Source organism: Mesocricetus auratus, unplaced genomic scaffold, assembly GCF_017639785.1.
Source record: "Mesocricetus auratus isolate SY011 unplaced genomic scaffold, BCM_Maur_2.0 Super-Scaffold_100676, whole genome shotgun sequence".
In the NCBI taxonomy this organism is placed as follows: Eukaryota; Metazoa; Chordata; class Mammalia; order Rodentia; family Cricetidae; genus Mesocricetus; species Mesocricetus auratus.
In genome coordinates this window covers 143,897,549-143,914,617 of record NW_024429266.1, presented here as the reverse complement: position 1 = coordinate 143,914,617, position 17,069 = coordinate 143,897,549, and the positions used below count along the sequence as shown (strand labels likewise).

General features: G+C 43.9%; 1 protein-coding gene across 3 annotated transcripts in view; it reads left to right on the top strand.

The window, feature by feature from the left end:
* Positions 1-1,427: 1,427 nt before the first annotated feature.
* Positions 1,428-17,069, top strand: part of Pole4 (DNA polymerase epsilon 4, accessory subunit) — a 37,434-nt gene continuing 21,792 nt past the window's right edge. The window contains exons 1-4 of one of the 3 annotated variants that reach the window (XM_005078289.4): positions 1,440-1,710; positions 2,154-2,238; positions 2,876-2,917; positions 6,212-6,971. In XM_005078289.4, coding sequence (XP_005078346.1) covers positions 1,501-1,710; positions 2,154-2,238; positions 2,876-2,917; positions 6,212-6,225 — 351 coding nt within the window. In that variant the 5' untranslated portion in view covers positions 1,440-1,500 and the 3' untranslated portion in view covers positions 6,226-6,971. Of the gene's footprint in view, positions 1,711-2,153; positions 2,239-2,875; positions 2,918-6,211; positions 6,972-17,069 lie in introns of those variants that run through there. The other 2 variants (XM_040738105.1, XR_005873940.1) reach the window with 2 other exon arrangements.

Sequence of the window (17,069 nt, the reverse complement as noted above, 5' to 3'; positions counted from 1 at the left end):
CATTCTACTAGGTACACAGTATTTTAAAAGTGAGTTTTTATTATGACTTATATTAAAAATTCAGTGTGTGTGTATGTGTGTTGGATGTATTTGTTACTGTAAAGGCTTAAGTTGTATCTATAATGGATGCATTTTTCCATCCAGCTTTATTTTTGAGACAGTATCTGACACAGAATTAGAAGCTCACTGGTTAGGCTAGTTAGCTGCAATCCCACTCCTTTACGAGTTAGCTGTCACCTTGGTCTTTCACTGTGTTCTTGTGCTTTGAGCTCAGGTCCTTGATGCACAGCAGGTACTTTATTGACCGAGCCATCTCCCTCGCCTATTGCTCCTCCATGCCAGATCTGTGTGGTATGAGAACCCATGGGGAAGGGGGAGGAAGAGGCTTCTTAGAGATCCTTTCTAGAGGTCTGAGAGGTCTGTGAAGTCAAAGCTATTTTCTATCTTAAAGTTAGGGTCTTCCTACGTAATCCTGGCTGGCTTGGAACTCCTCCCTGTAGACCAGGCTGGCCTTGAACTCACAGAGATTGATCAGCTTCTGTTATTTGAATGCCTGGATTGAGAGTGTGAGACGCTGGGCGGTGGTGGCACACGCCTTTAATCCCAGCACTTGTGAGGCAGAGGCAGGCGAATCTCTGTGAGTTCGAGACCAGCCTGGTCTACAAGAGCTAGTTCCAGGACAGCCTCCAAAGCCACAGAGAAACCCTGTCTCGAAAAACCAAAAAAAAAAAAAAAAAAAAAAAGAAAAAAAGTGTGAGCCACCACACCCCACCAAAGTGTTTTCTTAATACCCAGAGGTTATTATTCTTTCAAGGTGTGGTGGGATTGTTCATTACCATGCAAAAACGAATAGTACTAATCTTCAAAAGCAGCTAGACGAACCAATGGTTTTCTAAAGGAGACAGTTGTTTTTTGTTTTTTAATTTTTGAAGTTACTTGGCATGTATTTTAAGGCACAAACCCAATGCAATTAATGTTGACATACCCTACAAAAAACACAAGTTCATTCAACCCTTAATTTTTTTTTTAGGCGTTTTAACAACAAGATATAACTTGTTCTCTAAGTCCGCACTCCTTTCTGGACTGGTTACTTCACCCTGGCCAGAATTGCTTCCATTTCTGCAAGTCAAACGTCCCGTTCCACCTTAAATATGTTCACCAGTGTTGGTCCAGGTCTGGCCAGCACCGCGCTGGGCTGTAGGGACGCCCGTGGTGCCCCAAGGGCAGCTTAGACTCAAGTTCTCAGCACTGACTGAGGACGGGGTGAGGCACCCGGACTTCCGGCTCAGCTAGGCTACACTCGGCCGCTTCCAGGCCGAAGTCGCCCGGAAGGCAGCACCAGACGCTAGAGCCAGAGAGGGCGTTTCCGGCGCGCCCCGCCTGGTGAGGGAGGAGCCACGCCCACACCGAGGGGCGTGGCCTCCGGCCGGCGCGGGAAAAGGACCTGCGCCGCGTGTGCGCGCTCAGCCGGCGATCGCGCGCAGCACGTTCAGGGTGGGGATGGCGGCGGCGGCGGCCGGGAGCGGGACGCCCAGAGAGGAGGAGGCTCCCGGAGGGGAGGCAGCAGCTACGCAGGCCCAAGCCCCGACGAGTGCATCCGGGGCTCGGCTCTCGAGGCTGCCTCTGGCGAGAGTAAAGGCTTTGGTGAAGGCGGACCCTGACGTAACGCTCGCGGGACAGGAAGCCATCTTTATCCTGGCGCGTGCCGCGGTGCGGCGGGAAAGCAAGGGCGCCGGGTCGGGGGCGTGGCTTTGGGGGCGTGGCGCGAGGGGGCGGGCCTAGGTATGCGGCCCTGACTTGTCTTGAGGCTCAGGAAGGCTTCTGCAGGGCCCTTGGAGTTTGTTAGCCACTCGCCTCTTCTCGAGGGCCCACACAAGTTTGGCTTGCGTCTCCGGTGGCTCACACAGAACTTGAAGGGGTCCCTAAGTGAATGAGTGGGGTGGATTTGTAAGTATCAGCAGGGGAATGATGAGCTAGCCTGTTAGGGAAAGGAATAGCAGAAGTATCTTCATGAAGTTCAGGGCAACCTTAGCTTCTAGAACTTTCCTGTGTGATAGAGTCCCCCTCACCCTTCTTGCTCCACGTATACACAGGGTCGCCCACCTCAGTGGATTAGAATCAACCAGTCTTCCCTCTGATTGTTTGTTTCACAGGAGCTGTTCGTGGAGACGATTGCAAAAGATGCCTACTGCTGTGCTCAACAAGGAAAGAGGAAAACTCTTCAGAGGAGAGATTTGGGTAGAGTCACTGTGCTACCTCAGGGTGGACAAGGGAACCATGGGCTAGGCTGGCTTGCTTTCTTTCGTTCGTTTTTGTTTTTCGAGACAGGGTTTCTCTGTGTAATAATGCCTAGCTAGAGCTTTGCTCTGTAGGCCAGGCTGGTCTCGAACTCTCAGAGATCCACCTACCTCTGTCTCCTGAGTGCTGGGATTAAAGGTGTGCACCATCACTCCCCGCCAGCTAGGCTCTCTTTTAGCTGGTTCACAGGGCATCGCTGAGGCAGGGGGGAGTTTGGTTTTTGATTTATTCGTCTAGCTGGTAACCCATGGGCATGTGTAAGGCTTAACAGATTGTCTCTCACTCTTTTCTGTGTTCCCACTCTCATTCCACTTTAGAGTGGCATGAAATGTAAATTTAGCTATTAAATAGAACTGTAGGAGGTCTTACTGAACAGAGTTTGCGTGGGCTTTTGTAGAGAGACAGTATGTAAGAATTAATAGTACAGAATTGGATCTCAGGACATCAAGGGATGTATTTTATAAGTGATATCATTTGCATAAAACCCCATGCCTTGGTATTAAGTGGATTGTGCAGTTTTGGGTCTGATGTACAAATGACAAGAGCTAATCAAATATCCTTTTCCCTTATTTTTCAGATAATGCAATAGAAGCTGTGGATGAATTTGCTTTTCTAGAAGGTGAGTTCAACATCTCCACATATCGTTCCCCTGCACATATAAAGACAGATGCTTGGTTCTCCTCTGTATACATGGCAACAGTTCTCCCTGCTTCCTATTTTTATGGAAAAAATATTTTCCATTCTTGGGAATTAGCTTAAACCCGTTAGCTTAAAAGAAGGAGTGAATATAAAAAACACTAGTGGAGCCGGGCGGTGGTGGCGCACGACTTTAATCCCAGCACTCTGGAGGCAGAGGCAGGCGGATCTCTGTGAGTTTGAGGCCGGGCTGGACCGATAGCCTCTGAAACAATACAGAGAAACCCTGTCTCGTAAAAACCAAAAACCAAAACAAAAAACAAAAACAAAAAAACCACTAGTGGAGTTAGCTGGATTTAGAGTTTGAATCCCACTTAAATCTCCATCCTTAAATATCAGTCTTGTCCCTAATCATGTTAGTAGTTAGAAACAATGTGTAAATTTTTTAAAAGATTAACTTTTATTTATATGTATGCTTTGTGTGTGTGTGTGTGTGTGTGTGTGTGTGTGAGAGAGAGAGAGAGAGAGAGAGAGAGAGAGAGAGAGAGAGAGAGAGAGAGAGAGAGAGAGAGAGAGAGAGTGTTTGATATGCCACATGTGTGCAGGTACCCACCCACAGGGGCCAGAAGAGGGCATCCAGTCCCCTGGAACGGGAGTTACAGGTGGTTGTGAGCTGCTAAACTGGGTGCTGTGAACTAACTCACGTCCTCTGGAAGAGCAGCAAGTGCTCTTAATCATGGAGTGACCTCTCTGCCCAAAGTTCCTAACTTTTAAAGACAGGGTCTCATGTAGCTAAGCTTGAACTCTTCACTGTGTAACTTGAGATGACCTTGAATATCTTTTCTTTTTTCAATCACCTCCTAAGTGCTGGTAAATAATAATAATAATAACAATCATCATCATCATCTTTGCTTACTCTTTTACTGTTCTGCCTCCCTGTGCCAACCCATGCCCTGACACTCTTTATATGTTCGTTTTGAATACCTTCTAAGATACCTTTCCAGTGTCTGCTTCAAGTCTAGATTTTTGAGTATTCTCTTTAAATTTTAGATCTTTGTCTTTCTACCTATTTGAATTAAAATAGCTTCTGTTAGTTGCCCACCTTGCTTTATAGCCCAGTGTAGGTCATCTTTGGCAGTGTTCTGTGTATGCTTGAAGAGAGAGTATTCTAGTTGCTAGGTACGAGGTCAAGGAATACTGTGCAGTATTCTGTTTTGTTTATTCATTTTATAAGTTACCAAGAAAGAATTGACTGTTAAATTCTTCAATCACAACTGCAGGTTATTTTTACTTATAATTCTGGTTCTCTTTATTATATAAGACCATGTGGTTAGGTGTGTAAAAGTTTAATATTACGTTACTTGTGACAGCCTATAGTATTTAATTTATAGATGGGCTGTTGTTATTTCTAGTAGTGATTTTGAGACTCCCACTTAATTCTCCCTTCCCATTTGGACAGACTCTGAGGTTTATCAATTGTTTCCCTCAGCCTGCCAAACGGCCCTTCTCAGTCCTCTCTCAGATTGACAGATACCTTCAGGGCCACCATAGCTTTGGAGGCTGGCCTTATTTTGTGACTTTGCCCTCTCTAGGTTGTAGATTTGCCTCTTGATTCGTTTTCAGTTAGTGAGAAATTATTTTAAAATAAGTTTAGCTTTATTCCTTGTTCTCAACAGAGATTTACCAAAGTTGCCAGGCATGGTGGCTCATCCCGTAAATCTCAGTCCTTAGGAGAGACTGAGGCAGGAGGATTTTAAGTTTGAGGCCAGCCTGTGCTACAAAAGGAGCTCCAGTCCAGCCTGACCAGTGACATACTGCCTCAAACAGCAACACAAAACCCTAAAGAAAGTTATGATTTTTTAGTTAGAAGTGTCTCTGGTTTGATTTTTTTTCTAATGTTATCCCTCTGAATCATGCATAATTATAGGATTAAAAATGACCTTGGCCCCTCCTTATACTTTGTAGGCTCCTTCAGTCCAGTGCTTTTCCTTCTGTGCAAATATGAGGGTAATGAGGGCCTTTGGAGGGTGTGTGTCTGTAAAGTGGTGTGGCGGTTGCTTCGCAGCTTCAGGTGAATAGGAGTGGGAGCAGACGTCATGCTGAGACCCCTCCAGCCAGAATGCAGAGTGCTTCCTGGTGTGATTGCTGGAGGCTTCTAGTGTCCCTCATAGGCAGCTCACTTGGCTATTTTGGAGAAACTCCTGCGATTTTCTTTCTTTCTTCTTCTCCATATATGTTTAAATCCCCGGCTTCTGCATATAGGGAGGGTTGTAAGAGGTGTGTGTCATGTGGGTCATTAGCTCCTTTCCTCTCGCTTCTCTGTCTGTCAGTCCTGGTAATGGGGCTAGCTCAGTGGTTCTCAACCTTCCTAATGCTGGGACCCTTTAATATAGTTGTTCATGTTGTGGTGACCCCAAGCATAAAGTTATTTTCATTGTTGCTTTATAACTATTTTATACTGTTATGAATTATAATTAAATGTATTTGGAGATAGAGATTTGCCAAAGGGGTCAGGACCCACAAGTTGGGGACCGCTGATGTAACACCTGCTGGTTCTGGGCTGGGGATAGCGTCTCCTCTCTTCCAGCCCTCTCCATTAGGCTCAATTCTTTCTTGCTCTATTTATAAATCTGCTTCAGTGAGATGTCGGTAATTCTGTTTTTGTTGTTGAAATTGCCCAACTGCTAGTGAATCTTTGTTCTCTGATGTCTTTTTTAAAGCTTTTTCTCTTTTGAATAGACTTTTGGAGGGTATGCAGACTTGTGTGCTCAGATGCCCAACATAAACTGGGACTTTCTGAGAAAAGACTAGAGAGACTGGAGAGATGGCTCAGCAGTTGAGACTGTACTATAGCGGAGGGTCCCAGCTCAGTTCCAGCACCTGCATTGGGGGCTGACAACCTCCTGTAACTCCAGCTCCACAGGATCTTGATGCCTTCTTTTGGTCTCTATGGGCATTGTAAACACCCACTCACATGCTAAAACACATGTAATTAAAAGTGAATCTTTTAAACTTATAAATGCTTTGCTTTGAGAGCCTTTATAATTTTTTAATATTCACTGAGTGATGCTTCAATTCTCTTATCCAGCTCTAACCTCAATTCTGTGCATTGGTAGACTTAATTCCCAACTGACTACTCTCTCTATGACATCTCCCCTGGGTCTTTGGGACAGGTATTCCTCAGGTTGGGATTGTTGTTACTGGCAAGACCCCATGTTTGTGACACTCCCCAGACTGACACCTTGCTTTCTTTACACATTGCCCTCTCTGTTTTTAGGGACTTTGGATTGATTACAGAGCTGGGTGATTTTGTGAGCCTTCGCTGCATCCTTCATCTTTCCCTGTGCAAGCCTCAGCTTTGGAGAGAGTCTGTGCGTGTACAAATCTTGTTCTCCTTTACCCAAGCTACAAGAAGCAGAAATCTCTGGTACATTCTCCACAAAGTCTTCCATTATTTGAGTCTGTCTTCCAGGTCAGGCCCGGATGTAGCTGGTGCTGCTCGGGGTGGAGATGAAAGGACTGTTCTGCATGAGCGGCTCAGTGATGGAGGAAGACCAGGATAAAGGTCTTTGGCCAGATTCATTCCTGTTTTACAGCCCTGCCTGTGCTCTTGCCCTGTGACTGAGAACCATGCCATCAGGCACAGCCTTTCCTCATCTTCCTACCAACCATCCTGAGTCAGCCTTTTTATTAACTTTGTTCTTTCTCAGCATGGCAATGGAATGTGGGTCTATAATTGATGCGATACCACTTCTCCTTAGGGGTCAAATCAATGTGGTCCTAACAGTTTTATTGATGTATAATTCATGTGTCACAAACAATTTAAACTAAAGCTCGGTGTTTTTTTTTTTGAATATTCATAGGTATATGTATCGAGATTCTGAACATTTTCCTTTCAGCAGATTCACATGAGTCTTTTGTGTATGACAAAATTTAGATAATGTTATTTAAATTTTATCTATGCTATGGTATGTATTTGTACCCTTTCCTTTATGTTGTGAAATATACATAATATAAAGTTTCCCATTTTAACTGCATTTCAGTGTGTTGCTCAGTGGCATTGAAGGCATTGAATATATTCAAAGTGTTGTACAGCCATCACCATCATTTGCCTTCAGAACTTTGTAATAATGTTCTCAGCCTGGAACATCGCGTACATGGAACAGTAACTTCCTGTCCCTTTCCCTTTCTCCTGTGCCTGGCTAAATTCTTTTTTTTTTTTTTTTTTTTTGTGAGAAGGTGTAGGTGGTGTATTTGGAATACTTAGAATGTTCAGAAAGGCAACAGAAAGCCTTGCCAGGGCTTCTTACAGCATTCTTCAATGTAGATCTCTTTTAAGATACAAAGTCTTTTCTCCAGAATAATAAACTCAGTCTTGTAGCATGTTAAAAATAAACTTTTAGAAAAGTACTAGGTTATAGAATAGAGCTTTTGGAGCCAGGCGTTGGTGGTACACACCTTTAATCCCAGCACTCAGGAGGCAGAGGCAGTCGAATCTGAGTTCGAGGCCAGCGTGGTCTACAGAGCAAGTTCCAGGACAGTCCAAAACAATACAGAGAAACCCTGTTTTGAAGAAAAAACAACAACAATAACAAAAAAACAAACAAAAAAGAGTTTGGGATTCTGCTTACAGAGTCCCCTATGACTGACATTTCAGTGTTACCAGGAATTGATGTTAATGGGTTACTGAGTTTTTTTTATCTGAATTTCACTACTTTTTCCATTAATAACCTTTGATTTGTGAGTATTATTCCTGCTTCTTGTGTCTCCCTAATCTTTCTTCAAATTTCTTAGTTTTGTTTTTAATTTGTGTGTGGTTTGCATATGCAGAGATATCTGCTTTTATGAGGATTCCAGGGAGCAACCTTGGGTCATCAGGCCTGAATTGTTGGCAGTGAGTGACTACTTTACCTGCTGGTCCATCTTGCCAGCTCTATTTCCTTGTCAGTCTGTCTGTCTGTCTGTCTGTCTCAATTGTGAGTGTGTGTGTTTCACCTTTAGGTATGCCATGGCACAGGAACAGGAGCAGATTGTAAGTGCCAGTGTTTACTTACAGGACCCACATCATCTGATATTGTTGTGAGGAATTAAGTCAGGCTTGTGACAATTTTATTGAGAACAATCAGACTTCTCATACCTTTTTCAGAAACAGACTATAATGACAATTGCCAGAATACAATGAAATTTGCAAGCTTTACAGGATACACAAGATTAATGTCTAAGACCAATTGTCTTGTCAAGTTTCCATGCTTCTGTGACTTCTGAGGGAACAGAAACACAAAGTGGCCTGGATGCTTCATTGCCTGAGGGAGTGTGCCAGTCTCTCAGGACCTGGAAGGCACACGGTGCCCCAGGAGCCATAGACTCTAACCTGAAAGCATGACGAAAGCCTCTCAAGGCAGCTAGACCCGGCCAACTCCATAGCCCCCTGCAGCAGGTGCTTTTCGTGTTGAGCCATCTTGCTGGCCCTTTCCTTGTTTTTTATGACATTGACAGCCTTGACTAATGCTAGCCAAGTACCCTGTAAACTCTTCCCCAGCCTGGTTTGTGCTTTTTCTGTGGTTAGTTAAGCCTGTAACTGCCTATCATTTTGAAAGTTACACAGACAGCCCGGCATTGGTGGCACATGCCTTTAATCCCAACACTCGGGAGGCAGAGGCAGGTGGATCTCTGTGAGTTCGAGGCCAGCCTGGTCTACAGAGCTAGTTCCAGGACAGCCTCCAAAACAATACAGAGAAACCCTGTCTTGGAAAAACAAAAAACAAAAGCAAACAAACAAACAAACAACACACACACACACACACACACACACACACACAAAAGAAAGTTACACAGACCCACCAATAGACCTGTATTACAAATATTTGAAAGTATACACGTTTTTTCAAGAGGAAGTTAAAGTTACATGTTTTGGCCAATAGTGGGAGAGATCACTGTGTGCTATCAGCATGTCTTTATATGGCAAGGTTAATGTTTGCATTTATTTTCCTGTGTGTGTGTAGTGTGCATTTGTTCACATATGTGTGTAAGCTAGAATTTGATGTTGGGTGTCTTCCTCAATCGTCCCACTTTATTTGTTGAGGCAGAGTCTCTAAGTTAAACTCAGATCTTGCTAGTTTGGTTATCTAGCCAGCTTGCTCTGGTCCCAGCAGCCCCTTCCTGCCTCTGTGTTGGGATTATTGATGGATCGCCACGCCCACCCAGAATCTATATGAGTGCTGGGGGTCTGAACTCAGCCTCTCAGGTTGATGCAGCAAATAATTTTAGCTGCTGAGCCATTTTTTTTGACCACATTCTTGAAAAAAAATTCCTTAATGTTGGTGTATGCTTTAAACATTTAAATAGAAAGGTTATTAGATGCTGTCACTAGAAAAAAGTTAATGCATTTGAAAATTTTCTGGGCGCAGTGACATGCCTTTGATCCCAGCTCTTGGGAGGCAGAGGCAGCAGATATCTGAGTTCAAGGCCAGCCTGGTTTACTGAGTGAGTTCCAGGATAGTCCAGAGAAACCCTGGCTCGAAATAAATAAATAAATACTAGGTAAATAGAACCTTCTTATACTGGACTAGAGAGCTGGCTCAGTGGTTAAGAACACTTACTGCTCTTACAGAGGACCAGGGTTGGTTCCCAGTTCCCAGTACTCATGTAGTGACTCACAACCATCCCTAACTTTAGTTCCAGGAAATCTGACATGCAGCAACACACATGATTTTAAAGGGTAGCAGTATTGATCTAGGCATGGTGGCACATGCCTTTTACTCCCGGCATTCATGAGACAGTACCTCTGTGAGGCCAGCCTGCTCAACATAGTGAGACCTGCTCAAAAGAGAAAAAGAGTTACTATTGAATTCAATTAGTGTATTTTAATTTTTGTTTCCTTTCTACTTTTGGGTGCTAGGTGATGGTATGAAATGCATATAGATTATCAAGTGTCATACTTCCTGATCTTTAGACCCCCTTCCTCCGGTGACATTCCTGTGATGTCATATTACAGGAAAAAAAAAAACAAGCAAAAAAACCCAAACCAAAACAACAACAACAAACAAAAGAATCAAGATGCAGACTTGATTTAGGTTGACCAGTCAATTGACTTTAAAGTTGGTTATCCTGGACTGCCTCAGCAGGCCCCAATAATTACACTTTTCCTTAAAAACAGAGCTTTTTCCTGAGCAAGGGTAAAAGGATGTCAAAGTCAAAGCATGGGAGAAAAGGCTTTAGTTGTTGCTGGCTTTGCAGATACAGGAGGCAATGAGTCAAGAAATGTGGACAGTGTTTTGATCATCAGTGGTGGCCTGCATAGACAGAGCCTCACTCAGTACCTGCACAGAGACTCAGCCATAGAGACGAATCGTGAGTTCTCCAGGATATCGTCCTGAGCACTGTAGTCCCCGCATCTGGCTTTGCTGCTTGGCTTTCTCTGCTGATCTCAATATCTTAAGTTTGCCATGGCCCCTTGTCCACCCCAGAGTCTTCCTTTTGTGTTCTGTATGGTAATTTGTTGATGCAAACCGTTACCTTGTCCCTGCTGCTTGTGACTTTCAAGTTCTATTATTGAAATAAAACTGAGCTAGTTCTTGCAACGTGAAGGAAACTTTTAGTCACTGTAACGGCTAGCAGCATGTCACTATGGTTTTAATTTGCTTTTATCAAAAGTGTTATGCAAACACTTTGTCCCAGCCCCCACCACATACATATTTTAGTGTCTGACGAGTAATTCTTACTTGTGTTCCTCTCTTGGTGAGATGACTCAAATGAGGCTCTTGGGCTACTAGGACTTCCTGCATTTTTGCTTGTCTTTTTAAGGCTGTGGATAAGCAGGCCTTCCGTTTGTCAGTATCTCCTGTGCTCTGTCTCCTTCCTCAGTGTCACTCACGGGCCAATGGGCCAGAAGGGGCTGGGCATTTCCCATGTGTCTGGCTGGGTGTGCTAGATGGAGGAAAATGTAAATTCATGAAACCTGATGTTAACATTATAGAGCCTAATTGTTACCTGTCGGCACTTTTTGTATGCATGTGTGTGTCTGTGTGCATAAGTTCGTTTGTGTGAAGAGGCCAGAGGTGTCTATTGGGTCCCCATGGACCTGGAGTTATAGGTAGTTGGGAGCTGCCTGACATGGTCCCGGGAATCAAACTCCTGCCTTCTGGAAGAGCAGTTTGCTCTCTTAACCACTGAGCCAACTCTCCAGCCTCAATATAGCTTTTTGAGACAAGGCGTCATGCATTCCAGGATGGCCTTGAAATTGCTTGAACTTCTGATCTTCCTGCCTTTATTTCTCAAGTGCTGGGGTCACAGGCCACTCCTATGTTTATGCTGTGCTGGGATCAGACCCAGGGTCTTGTGATTGCATCGCCTACAGTACGTCCTCAGCCCTAACGCCTAGTGTTTAAAAGCGTATCTCATAGCAGAGGTTCGAAAAGTTGACAGTCTGCCCCTGTTCTTTCTTCGTATTAAAACCAGGGATCTGATGGCCCCACTTCATGCTAAGTAGCTCAGAGCAGCTCGAGGTTAAGGCAGTTTTCCCTTTATGCCGTCTGACTGTTGGTTCAGAATGCATTCTGTCTCATCTTGGATTTTATATTTCTTCCCTCCTTTCTCATAGAAACTTGTTTTAATTTTTTTAAGATCTTTTGGTTTCATTCTTTTAATTTTGCCAGTTGCAATATTTTTGTTTTTACCTTTTTAAAGAGGCAAATACTTGTCTAGGTCAATTCTAGTTTGCTTTCTACTGCTGTAATAAAATGCTGACCACAAGCAACTTAGAGGAGGAAAGGGTTTATTTCATCTTACGTTTCCAGGTCCCAGTCGATCATAAAGGGGACTCCAGAAAGGAACGGGAAACGAGACCCTGGAGCAAATGCTTGTAGACTTGCCTCTGGCTGTGCTCGGCCAGCTCTCTTAACCTCCCCAGGGCTACCTGCTGAGGATGGCACTGCCCGCAACGGGCTGAGCCCCCATGTCAGTTAATTATCAAAGTAATCTCCCACAGATATGCCTACACACCAGTCATCCTGGCAGTTTCTCAGCTGATGCTTTCTTCTCAGATGTCTCTAGATTTTGTCAAGTTACAGTCAAGGTGAACCAGGGCAACATTTGTCAGCATATGTGTGGCTCTTCATGTTGTAAAGATTATCACAGATACAAAGCAAGTTTAGAGAGTCTTAGTCACTTAGAATTTTTTTATTATTTTTAAAATTTAAGCTTTAAAAATTTAATTTTGACACTTTCATCCATGTATACAATGCACATGCTCATATCCATTATCCTTTCTTCTTCTCCCACTCCTGCATCTCCCCCTTTCCCCAAAAGTCCCCACCCATTTTCATGTCTTTTTTTATTTGTTTGTTTTGCTTTTTGAGACAGAGTTTCTCTATGTGGTCCTGGAACTTTCTCAGTAGGCCAGGCTGGCCTTGAACTCACCTGCCTCTGCTGGGATTTAAACCATGGTTCTCAATCTGTGGGTGGAGACCCCTCAGAGTACTGCCTAAGACCATCTGCATATCAGATATTTACACTATGACAGCATAATTACAGTTATGAAGTAGCAATGAAAATAATTTTATGGTTGGGGGATGTGGTGGTTTGAATAGACTAATTGGCCCCCATAGACTAATTGTTTGAATGCTTGGCCCGTAAGGTCTGGTAGTACTAGAGGTGTGGCCTTGTTGGAGGAAGTGTGTCACTGTAGGGGAGGGCTTTGAGGTCTCATATGTTCAAACTGTGCCCAGTGTGGGACACAGTCTCACCTGCTGCCTACGGATCAAGATGTAGAGCTTTCACCTTCTTCTCCAGCACCATGTCTGCCTGCGTGTCACCATGTTTCCCACTGTGACAATAATGGACTAAACCTCTGAAAATGTAAGCCGGCCTCATTTAAATGTTTATAGGAGTTGCTGTGACTGGGTGGTGGTGACGGAGACACGTGGATATCTGTGAGTTTGAGACCAGCCTGCCTGTCTACAGAGTGAGTTCCAGAACAGCCAGGGCTGTTAAACAGAGAAACCCTGTCTCAAGCAAGCAAGCAAGCAAACAAACAAACAGTTGCCGTGGTCATGGTGTCTCTTCTATATAGACACTCTAACTAATGGGGTCACCACAACATGAGGAACTGTATTAAAGGGTCACAGTGTTAGGAAGGTTGAGAATCCACTAGATTAAAGGCCTGAGCCACCACTGCCCAGCTATTTTATGTGCAGTCAGCCATACTTGCTGTGTGTCTATGACTGCATGGGCTGTGTTTTATCCAGAAGACAATGTCACAGCACTCTTTCCTATTCCCCGAGTCTTAGAATCCAATCCATTGTTGTCTCCTGGGCCTTGGAAGGGGTGATATCAATGTCCTAAATAGAACTGAGGATTCAGTAGTCCTTTATTCTGTCCTCTGAGCAGTTGAGTCTCTGCGCTAACTGTCTCTCATTGCAGAAAGAAGCTTTTCTGGCGGAGAGGTAGATAGCAGTTTGGCTGCATGTCCACTTAGCATAGTAAGTTCTCCCTTAGGGTATATAACTTCCTCCTGCCATGGACTTTCAGTACTGGCTATATATTTATTCCCAAGGAAAGGACATCATGTCCAATCAGATAGGAGTTAGTTGTCCCCCAACTCACACCACTATTGCCTGTGTGAGGCCATCTTGTCTGGCAAGTCATTATTGTTGGGATCCAGGGTTCACAGCTGGGTAAGACTGTTAATGCCTTTTCTCCCCCAGCAGTCTGCATAACGCCTTCCAGTACTATGAAAGCTAGCCAGAGGGGGAGGAAGCCGCAGTTCCAACTTGATTTATCTGTGGGAGTATATGGTGTCTTTAGCAGTGGGTATCTTTTTATTTAGTCCTGGTAGATGATCAAGAGCAATGACAATACCTTCCATTTTTATTTTTTGAGACAAGAATCTATATAAATTTATTTGTTCTGGAAATCAGTATATAGACCAGGCTGGCTTCTAGCTCACAGAGATCCACCTGCCTCTTGCTCCTGAGTCCTGGGATTAAAAGTGTGAGCCATCATGTCCTGCATCTTCCAATGTTTTGAAAGCCTCTGAGATCTCTTGGCCTACAACTTATAAGCAGGTATCCCACACCTGGCACTGGGAGTTTTGTTTAATGACCTATGGCTTCTGGGAGCAGAATTATCTATTCATGCAGGATACCAGGCAGGCGTTGAAGCTTACAAGGCTCTGTAAGAAACAGCTTGCTGCCTCCAGGTGGTACACAGCTGTCAACCCAGTGCTTGGAAGGTAGAAGTTGGAGAATTGGGAATTCTAGGCCAGCCTAGGCTACATAGTCAGTCTGAGACCAACCTCGGCTACATGAGACTCTGTCTTAAAACAAACAAATGAATTAAATAATGCATGATGATCTGTGGGAACGAATACTATGTTTGGTTGTAACATGCACCATGGTCTCTTTTCTCTAATGCCTATTTAAAAAAATGAGTAATTCCCTCCCTCTAGCTTCATATTAATTAATGAAGAATTCTACTTCTAGCAGATTGCGGTGTCACAGACTTCAAAAGGTAGTGGAAGACGGGCGATGTAGCTCGTGGGGTCTCGTGCTTGCTAGCATGTGTGGCCTTTACCACTGGCACTGCATCAAACCAGATGTGGTGGAGCAAGCCTGACTGTAGTCTCAAACCTAGTAGGTGGAAACTGCATAATCAGGAGTGTGAGGTTACCGTCAGCTACATAGTAAGCTGGGGGCTAGCCTGGGTTCCAGACAAATGGACCAACCAACTAACCAACACATTTAGTGACTACAGAATAGCATGTATTTTTGGAATAGAGAGGAAATACATCATGAATATTTTTCAGGACAGAAAGCAATGTGACACTGTAACTGGGACTTTTGTTAACTTGGTCTTGTCTTTTTTCACTGAGTATTTTGGACTCTCCCATTGTGAATGTGGGTCGCCTGTGGTAACAGAAGCTCTACATAAGAAATGAGGGTGATTTCTAACTCTCAGAAGGGAACTTCTCGAACGAAGGCTTGTCAGCACCCGAGTCAGCTAATGAGTGCCTTTCTGAGAAAAGACTCATTTTGATGTGCTAATAACCCCAGGTTTCTTAACCCAAACACACCTGCAGAGATTATTAATGCCACCCTGGAGGGCCTCTTTGGAGACAACTGGAGAGCTTTTACCTAAGGCAGACAACATGTCCCTTACACTCCCTGCTCCTAAGAGTCCAGTGTCACAGAGGAGAGACTTGGTTTTAAAAAGACATCTGTGTCCGTCAGCTCATGGCATATTTCCAATGAGCTGGTAATGAACACATCTCTACCTCATTAGAGAAGATAAATAGAAACTGACCAGGGAGCTGCAGGGCTCGCCACCCTCATCTGAGGGTTGTCATATCCACAAGTCATAAAGCAGATGTCAACACCCAGCCTTTCAGACAGACCAAGCCACTCTAATGAATTCTCTAAAGATGCTCAAGGTGTTTTCAGGAAATGTGCATCACTGCAGGACAACTGAAAACTACTCCAAAAAATTATTTCGAAACAACAGGCTGCTGACAGCACTGCTGACTCCTCTCGCCTGCTCTGAGATGCTCTGTCTTTTGTGCTTTGGAATTGGAGAATACCAGGGGGGATGCGGCTAGGTGTTGAAGGATTATTTCTGGATTCCTCCTTTTTGCACTGGTAGGACATGGTTGCCTGCCAAAGAGACAAAATTAGCTCTTTCCTGAAGGTTACTCTTAATGACTGGAGACATAAAACAGTGATTTCATCGAGCAATCTGTAAAAGTAAAGAGGGAGGAGAGAGTGCTGGAGGGAGTGAGGGAGATAGAGATAGATAGATAGATAGATAGATAGATAGATAGATAGATAGATAAACAGCCCTTCACTGGGGTAACACTGGGGACAGGAACAAGAAAGCAACTATGTCAGTAGGTGAGAGAAAATTCAGTATCTATACAGCAAGGCCCAGTGGGTTCGGATGCCGTATGCACTCATGGCCCAGCAGAGCCTGGAATGTCTCAATAGACCAGTCCTAGTAGAATTTGACAAGGGCTCTTCAGTAAAACTTGGTGTATGTGTGTGTGTGCACAAGAGTGTGTGTGCGTGCGTGTGTGTGTGTGTGTGTGTGTGTGTGCGCGCGCGCGTGTGTGTGTGCATGCAAATGTGGAAGCCAAAGGACAGCCTTGGGTGTCGTTCCTCAAGAGCTTGCTTTTTGAGACCAGATCTCTTATTGGCCTGGGACTGGCTAAGTAGACTAGGCTGGTGGGCCATTGAGCCACAACCATTCTCTGTCTCTGCCCCCCCACCTCTGAGATTACAGACTTTATGCTGGCTTTTTGTTTGTGGGTTCATGGGGTTGAAATAAGGTTTTTACACTTGTGTTTCGAGCATTTTACTGGCAGTGATGTTTTCCCACTCCTGCACTAGACTTTTTGAAAGGACTATACTTCTCTAACATTTGATTCTCCTATGTAGCCCTGGCTAGCCTGGAACTCAACCTGTAGGCTAGGTTGACCTTGGATTCACAGAGCTCTGTCTGTTTCTGCCTCTTTGCTGACATTTAAAGTGTGCATCACCATGCCTAGCTGATTTTCATAGTTTTATATAGCAATTTAGAAAAATAGTATATTGTAGGCAGGCATTTCTTTCCTGACTGCCCAGTCCCAAATAACCAATTCAGAGGCTGACTATTACTTATAAATGCTAGGTCAATAGCTCAGGCTTATTACTAACTAGTTCTTTAAGTTAACCCATATTCTTTATTTACACTCTGCAACATGGTGCTACCTTTATCAGCATGACATGTTCATCTCCTGATCTCTCTGTGTCTGGCTGGCAACTCTTGACTCCACTCTTTCCCTTCCTGTCATCTTTAGTTTGGTTGTCCTGCCTACACTTGCTGCCTGGATACTGGCCAATCAGTGTTTTATTAAACCAATTCAAGTAACAAATCTTTACAGGGTACAGGAAGATTATTCCACAGCATTTTTCCCTTTTTGCCTAGTTAAAAAGGAAGGTTTTAACTGTAACATAGTAAGATTATGTACAATAAAAATAGTTATCAAGAATTACAGTTATAATATCCTGTCTATTTGTATTTGGGAAGATTAGCAGAAGTACTCTATTATCTATCTTATCTTTGTGAGTCCAAATTATCTTAGTAACTATTTTATCTTTTATCAT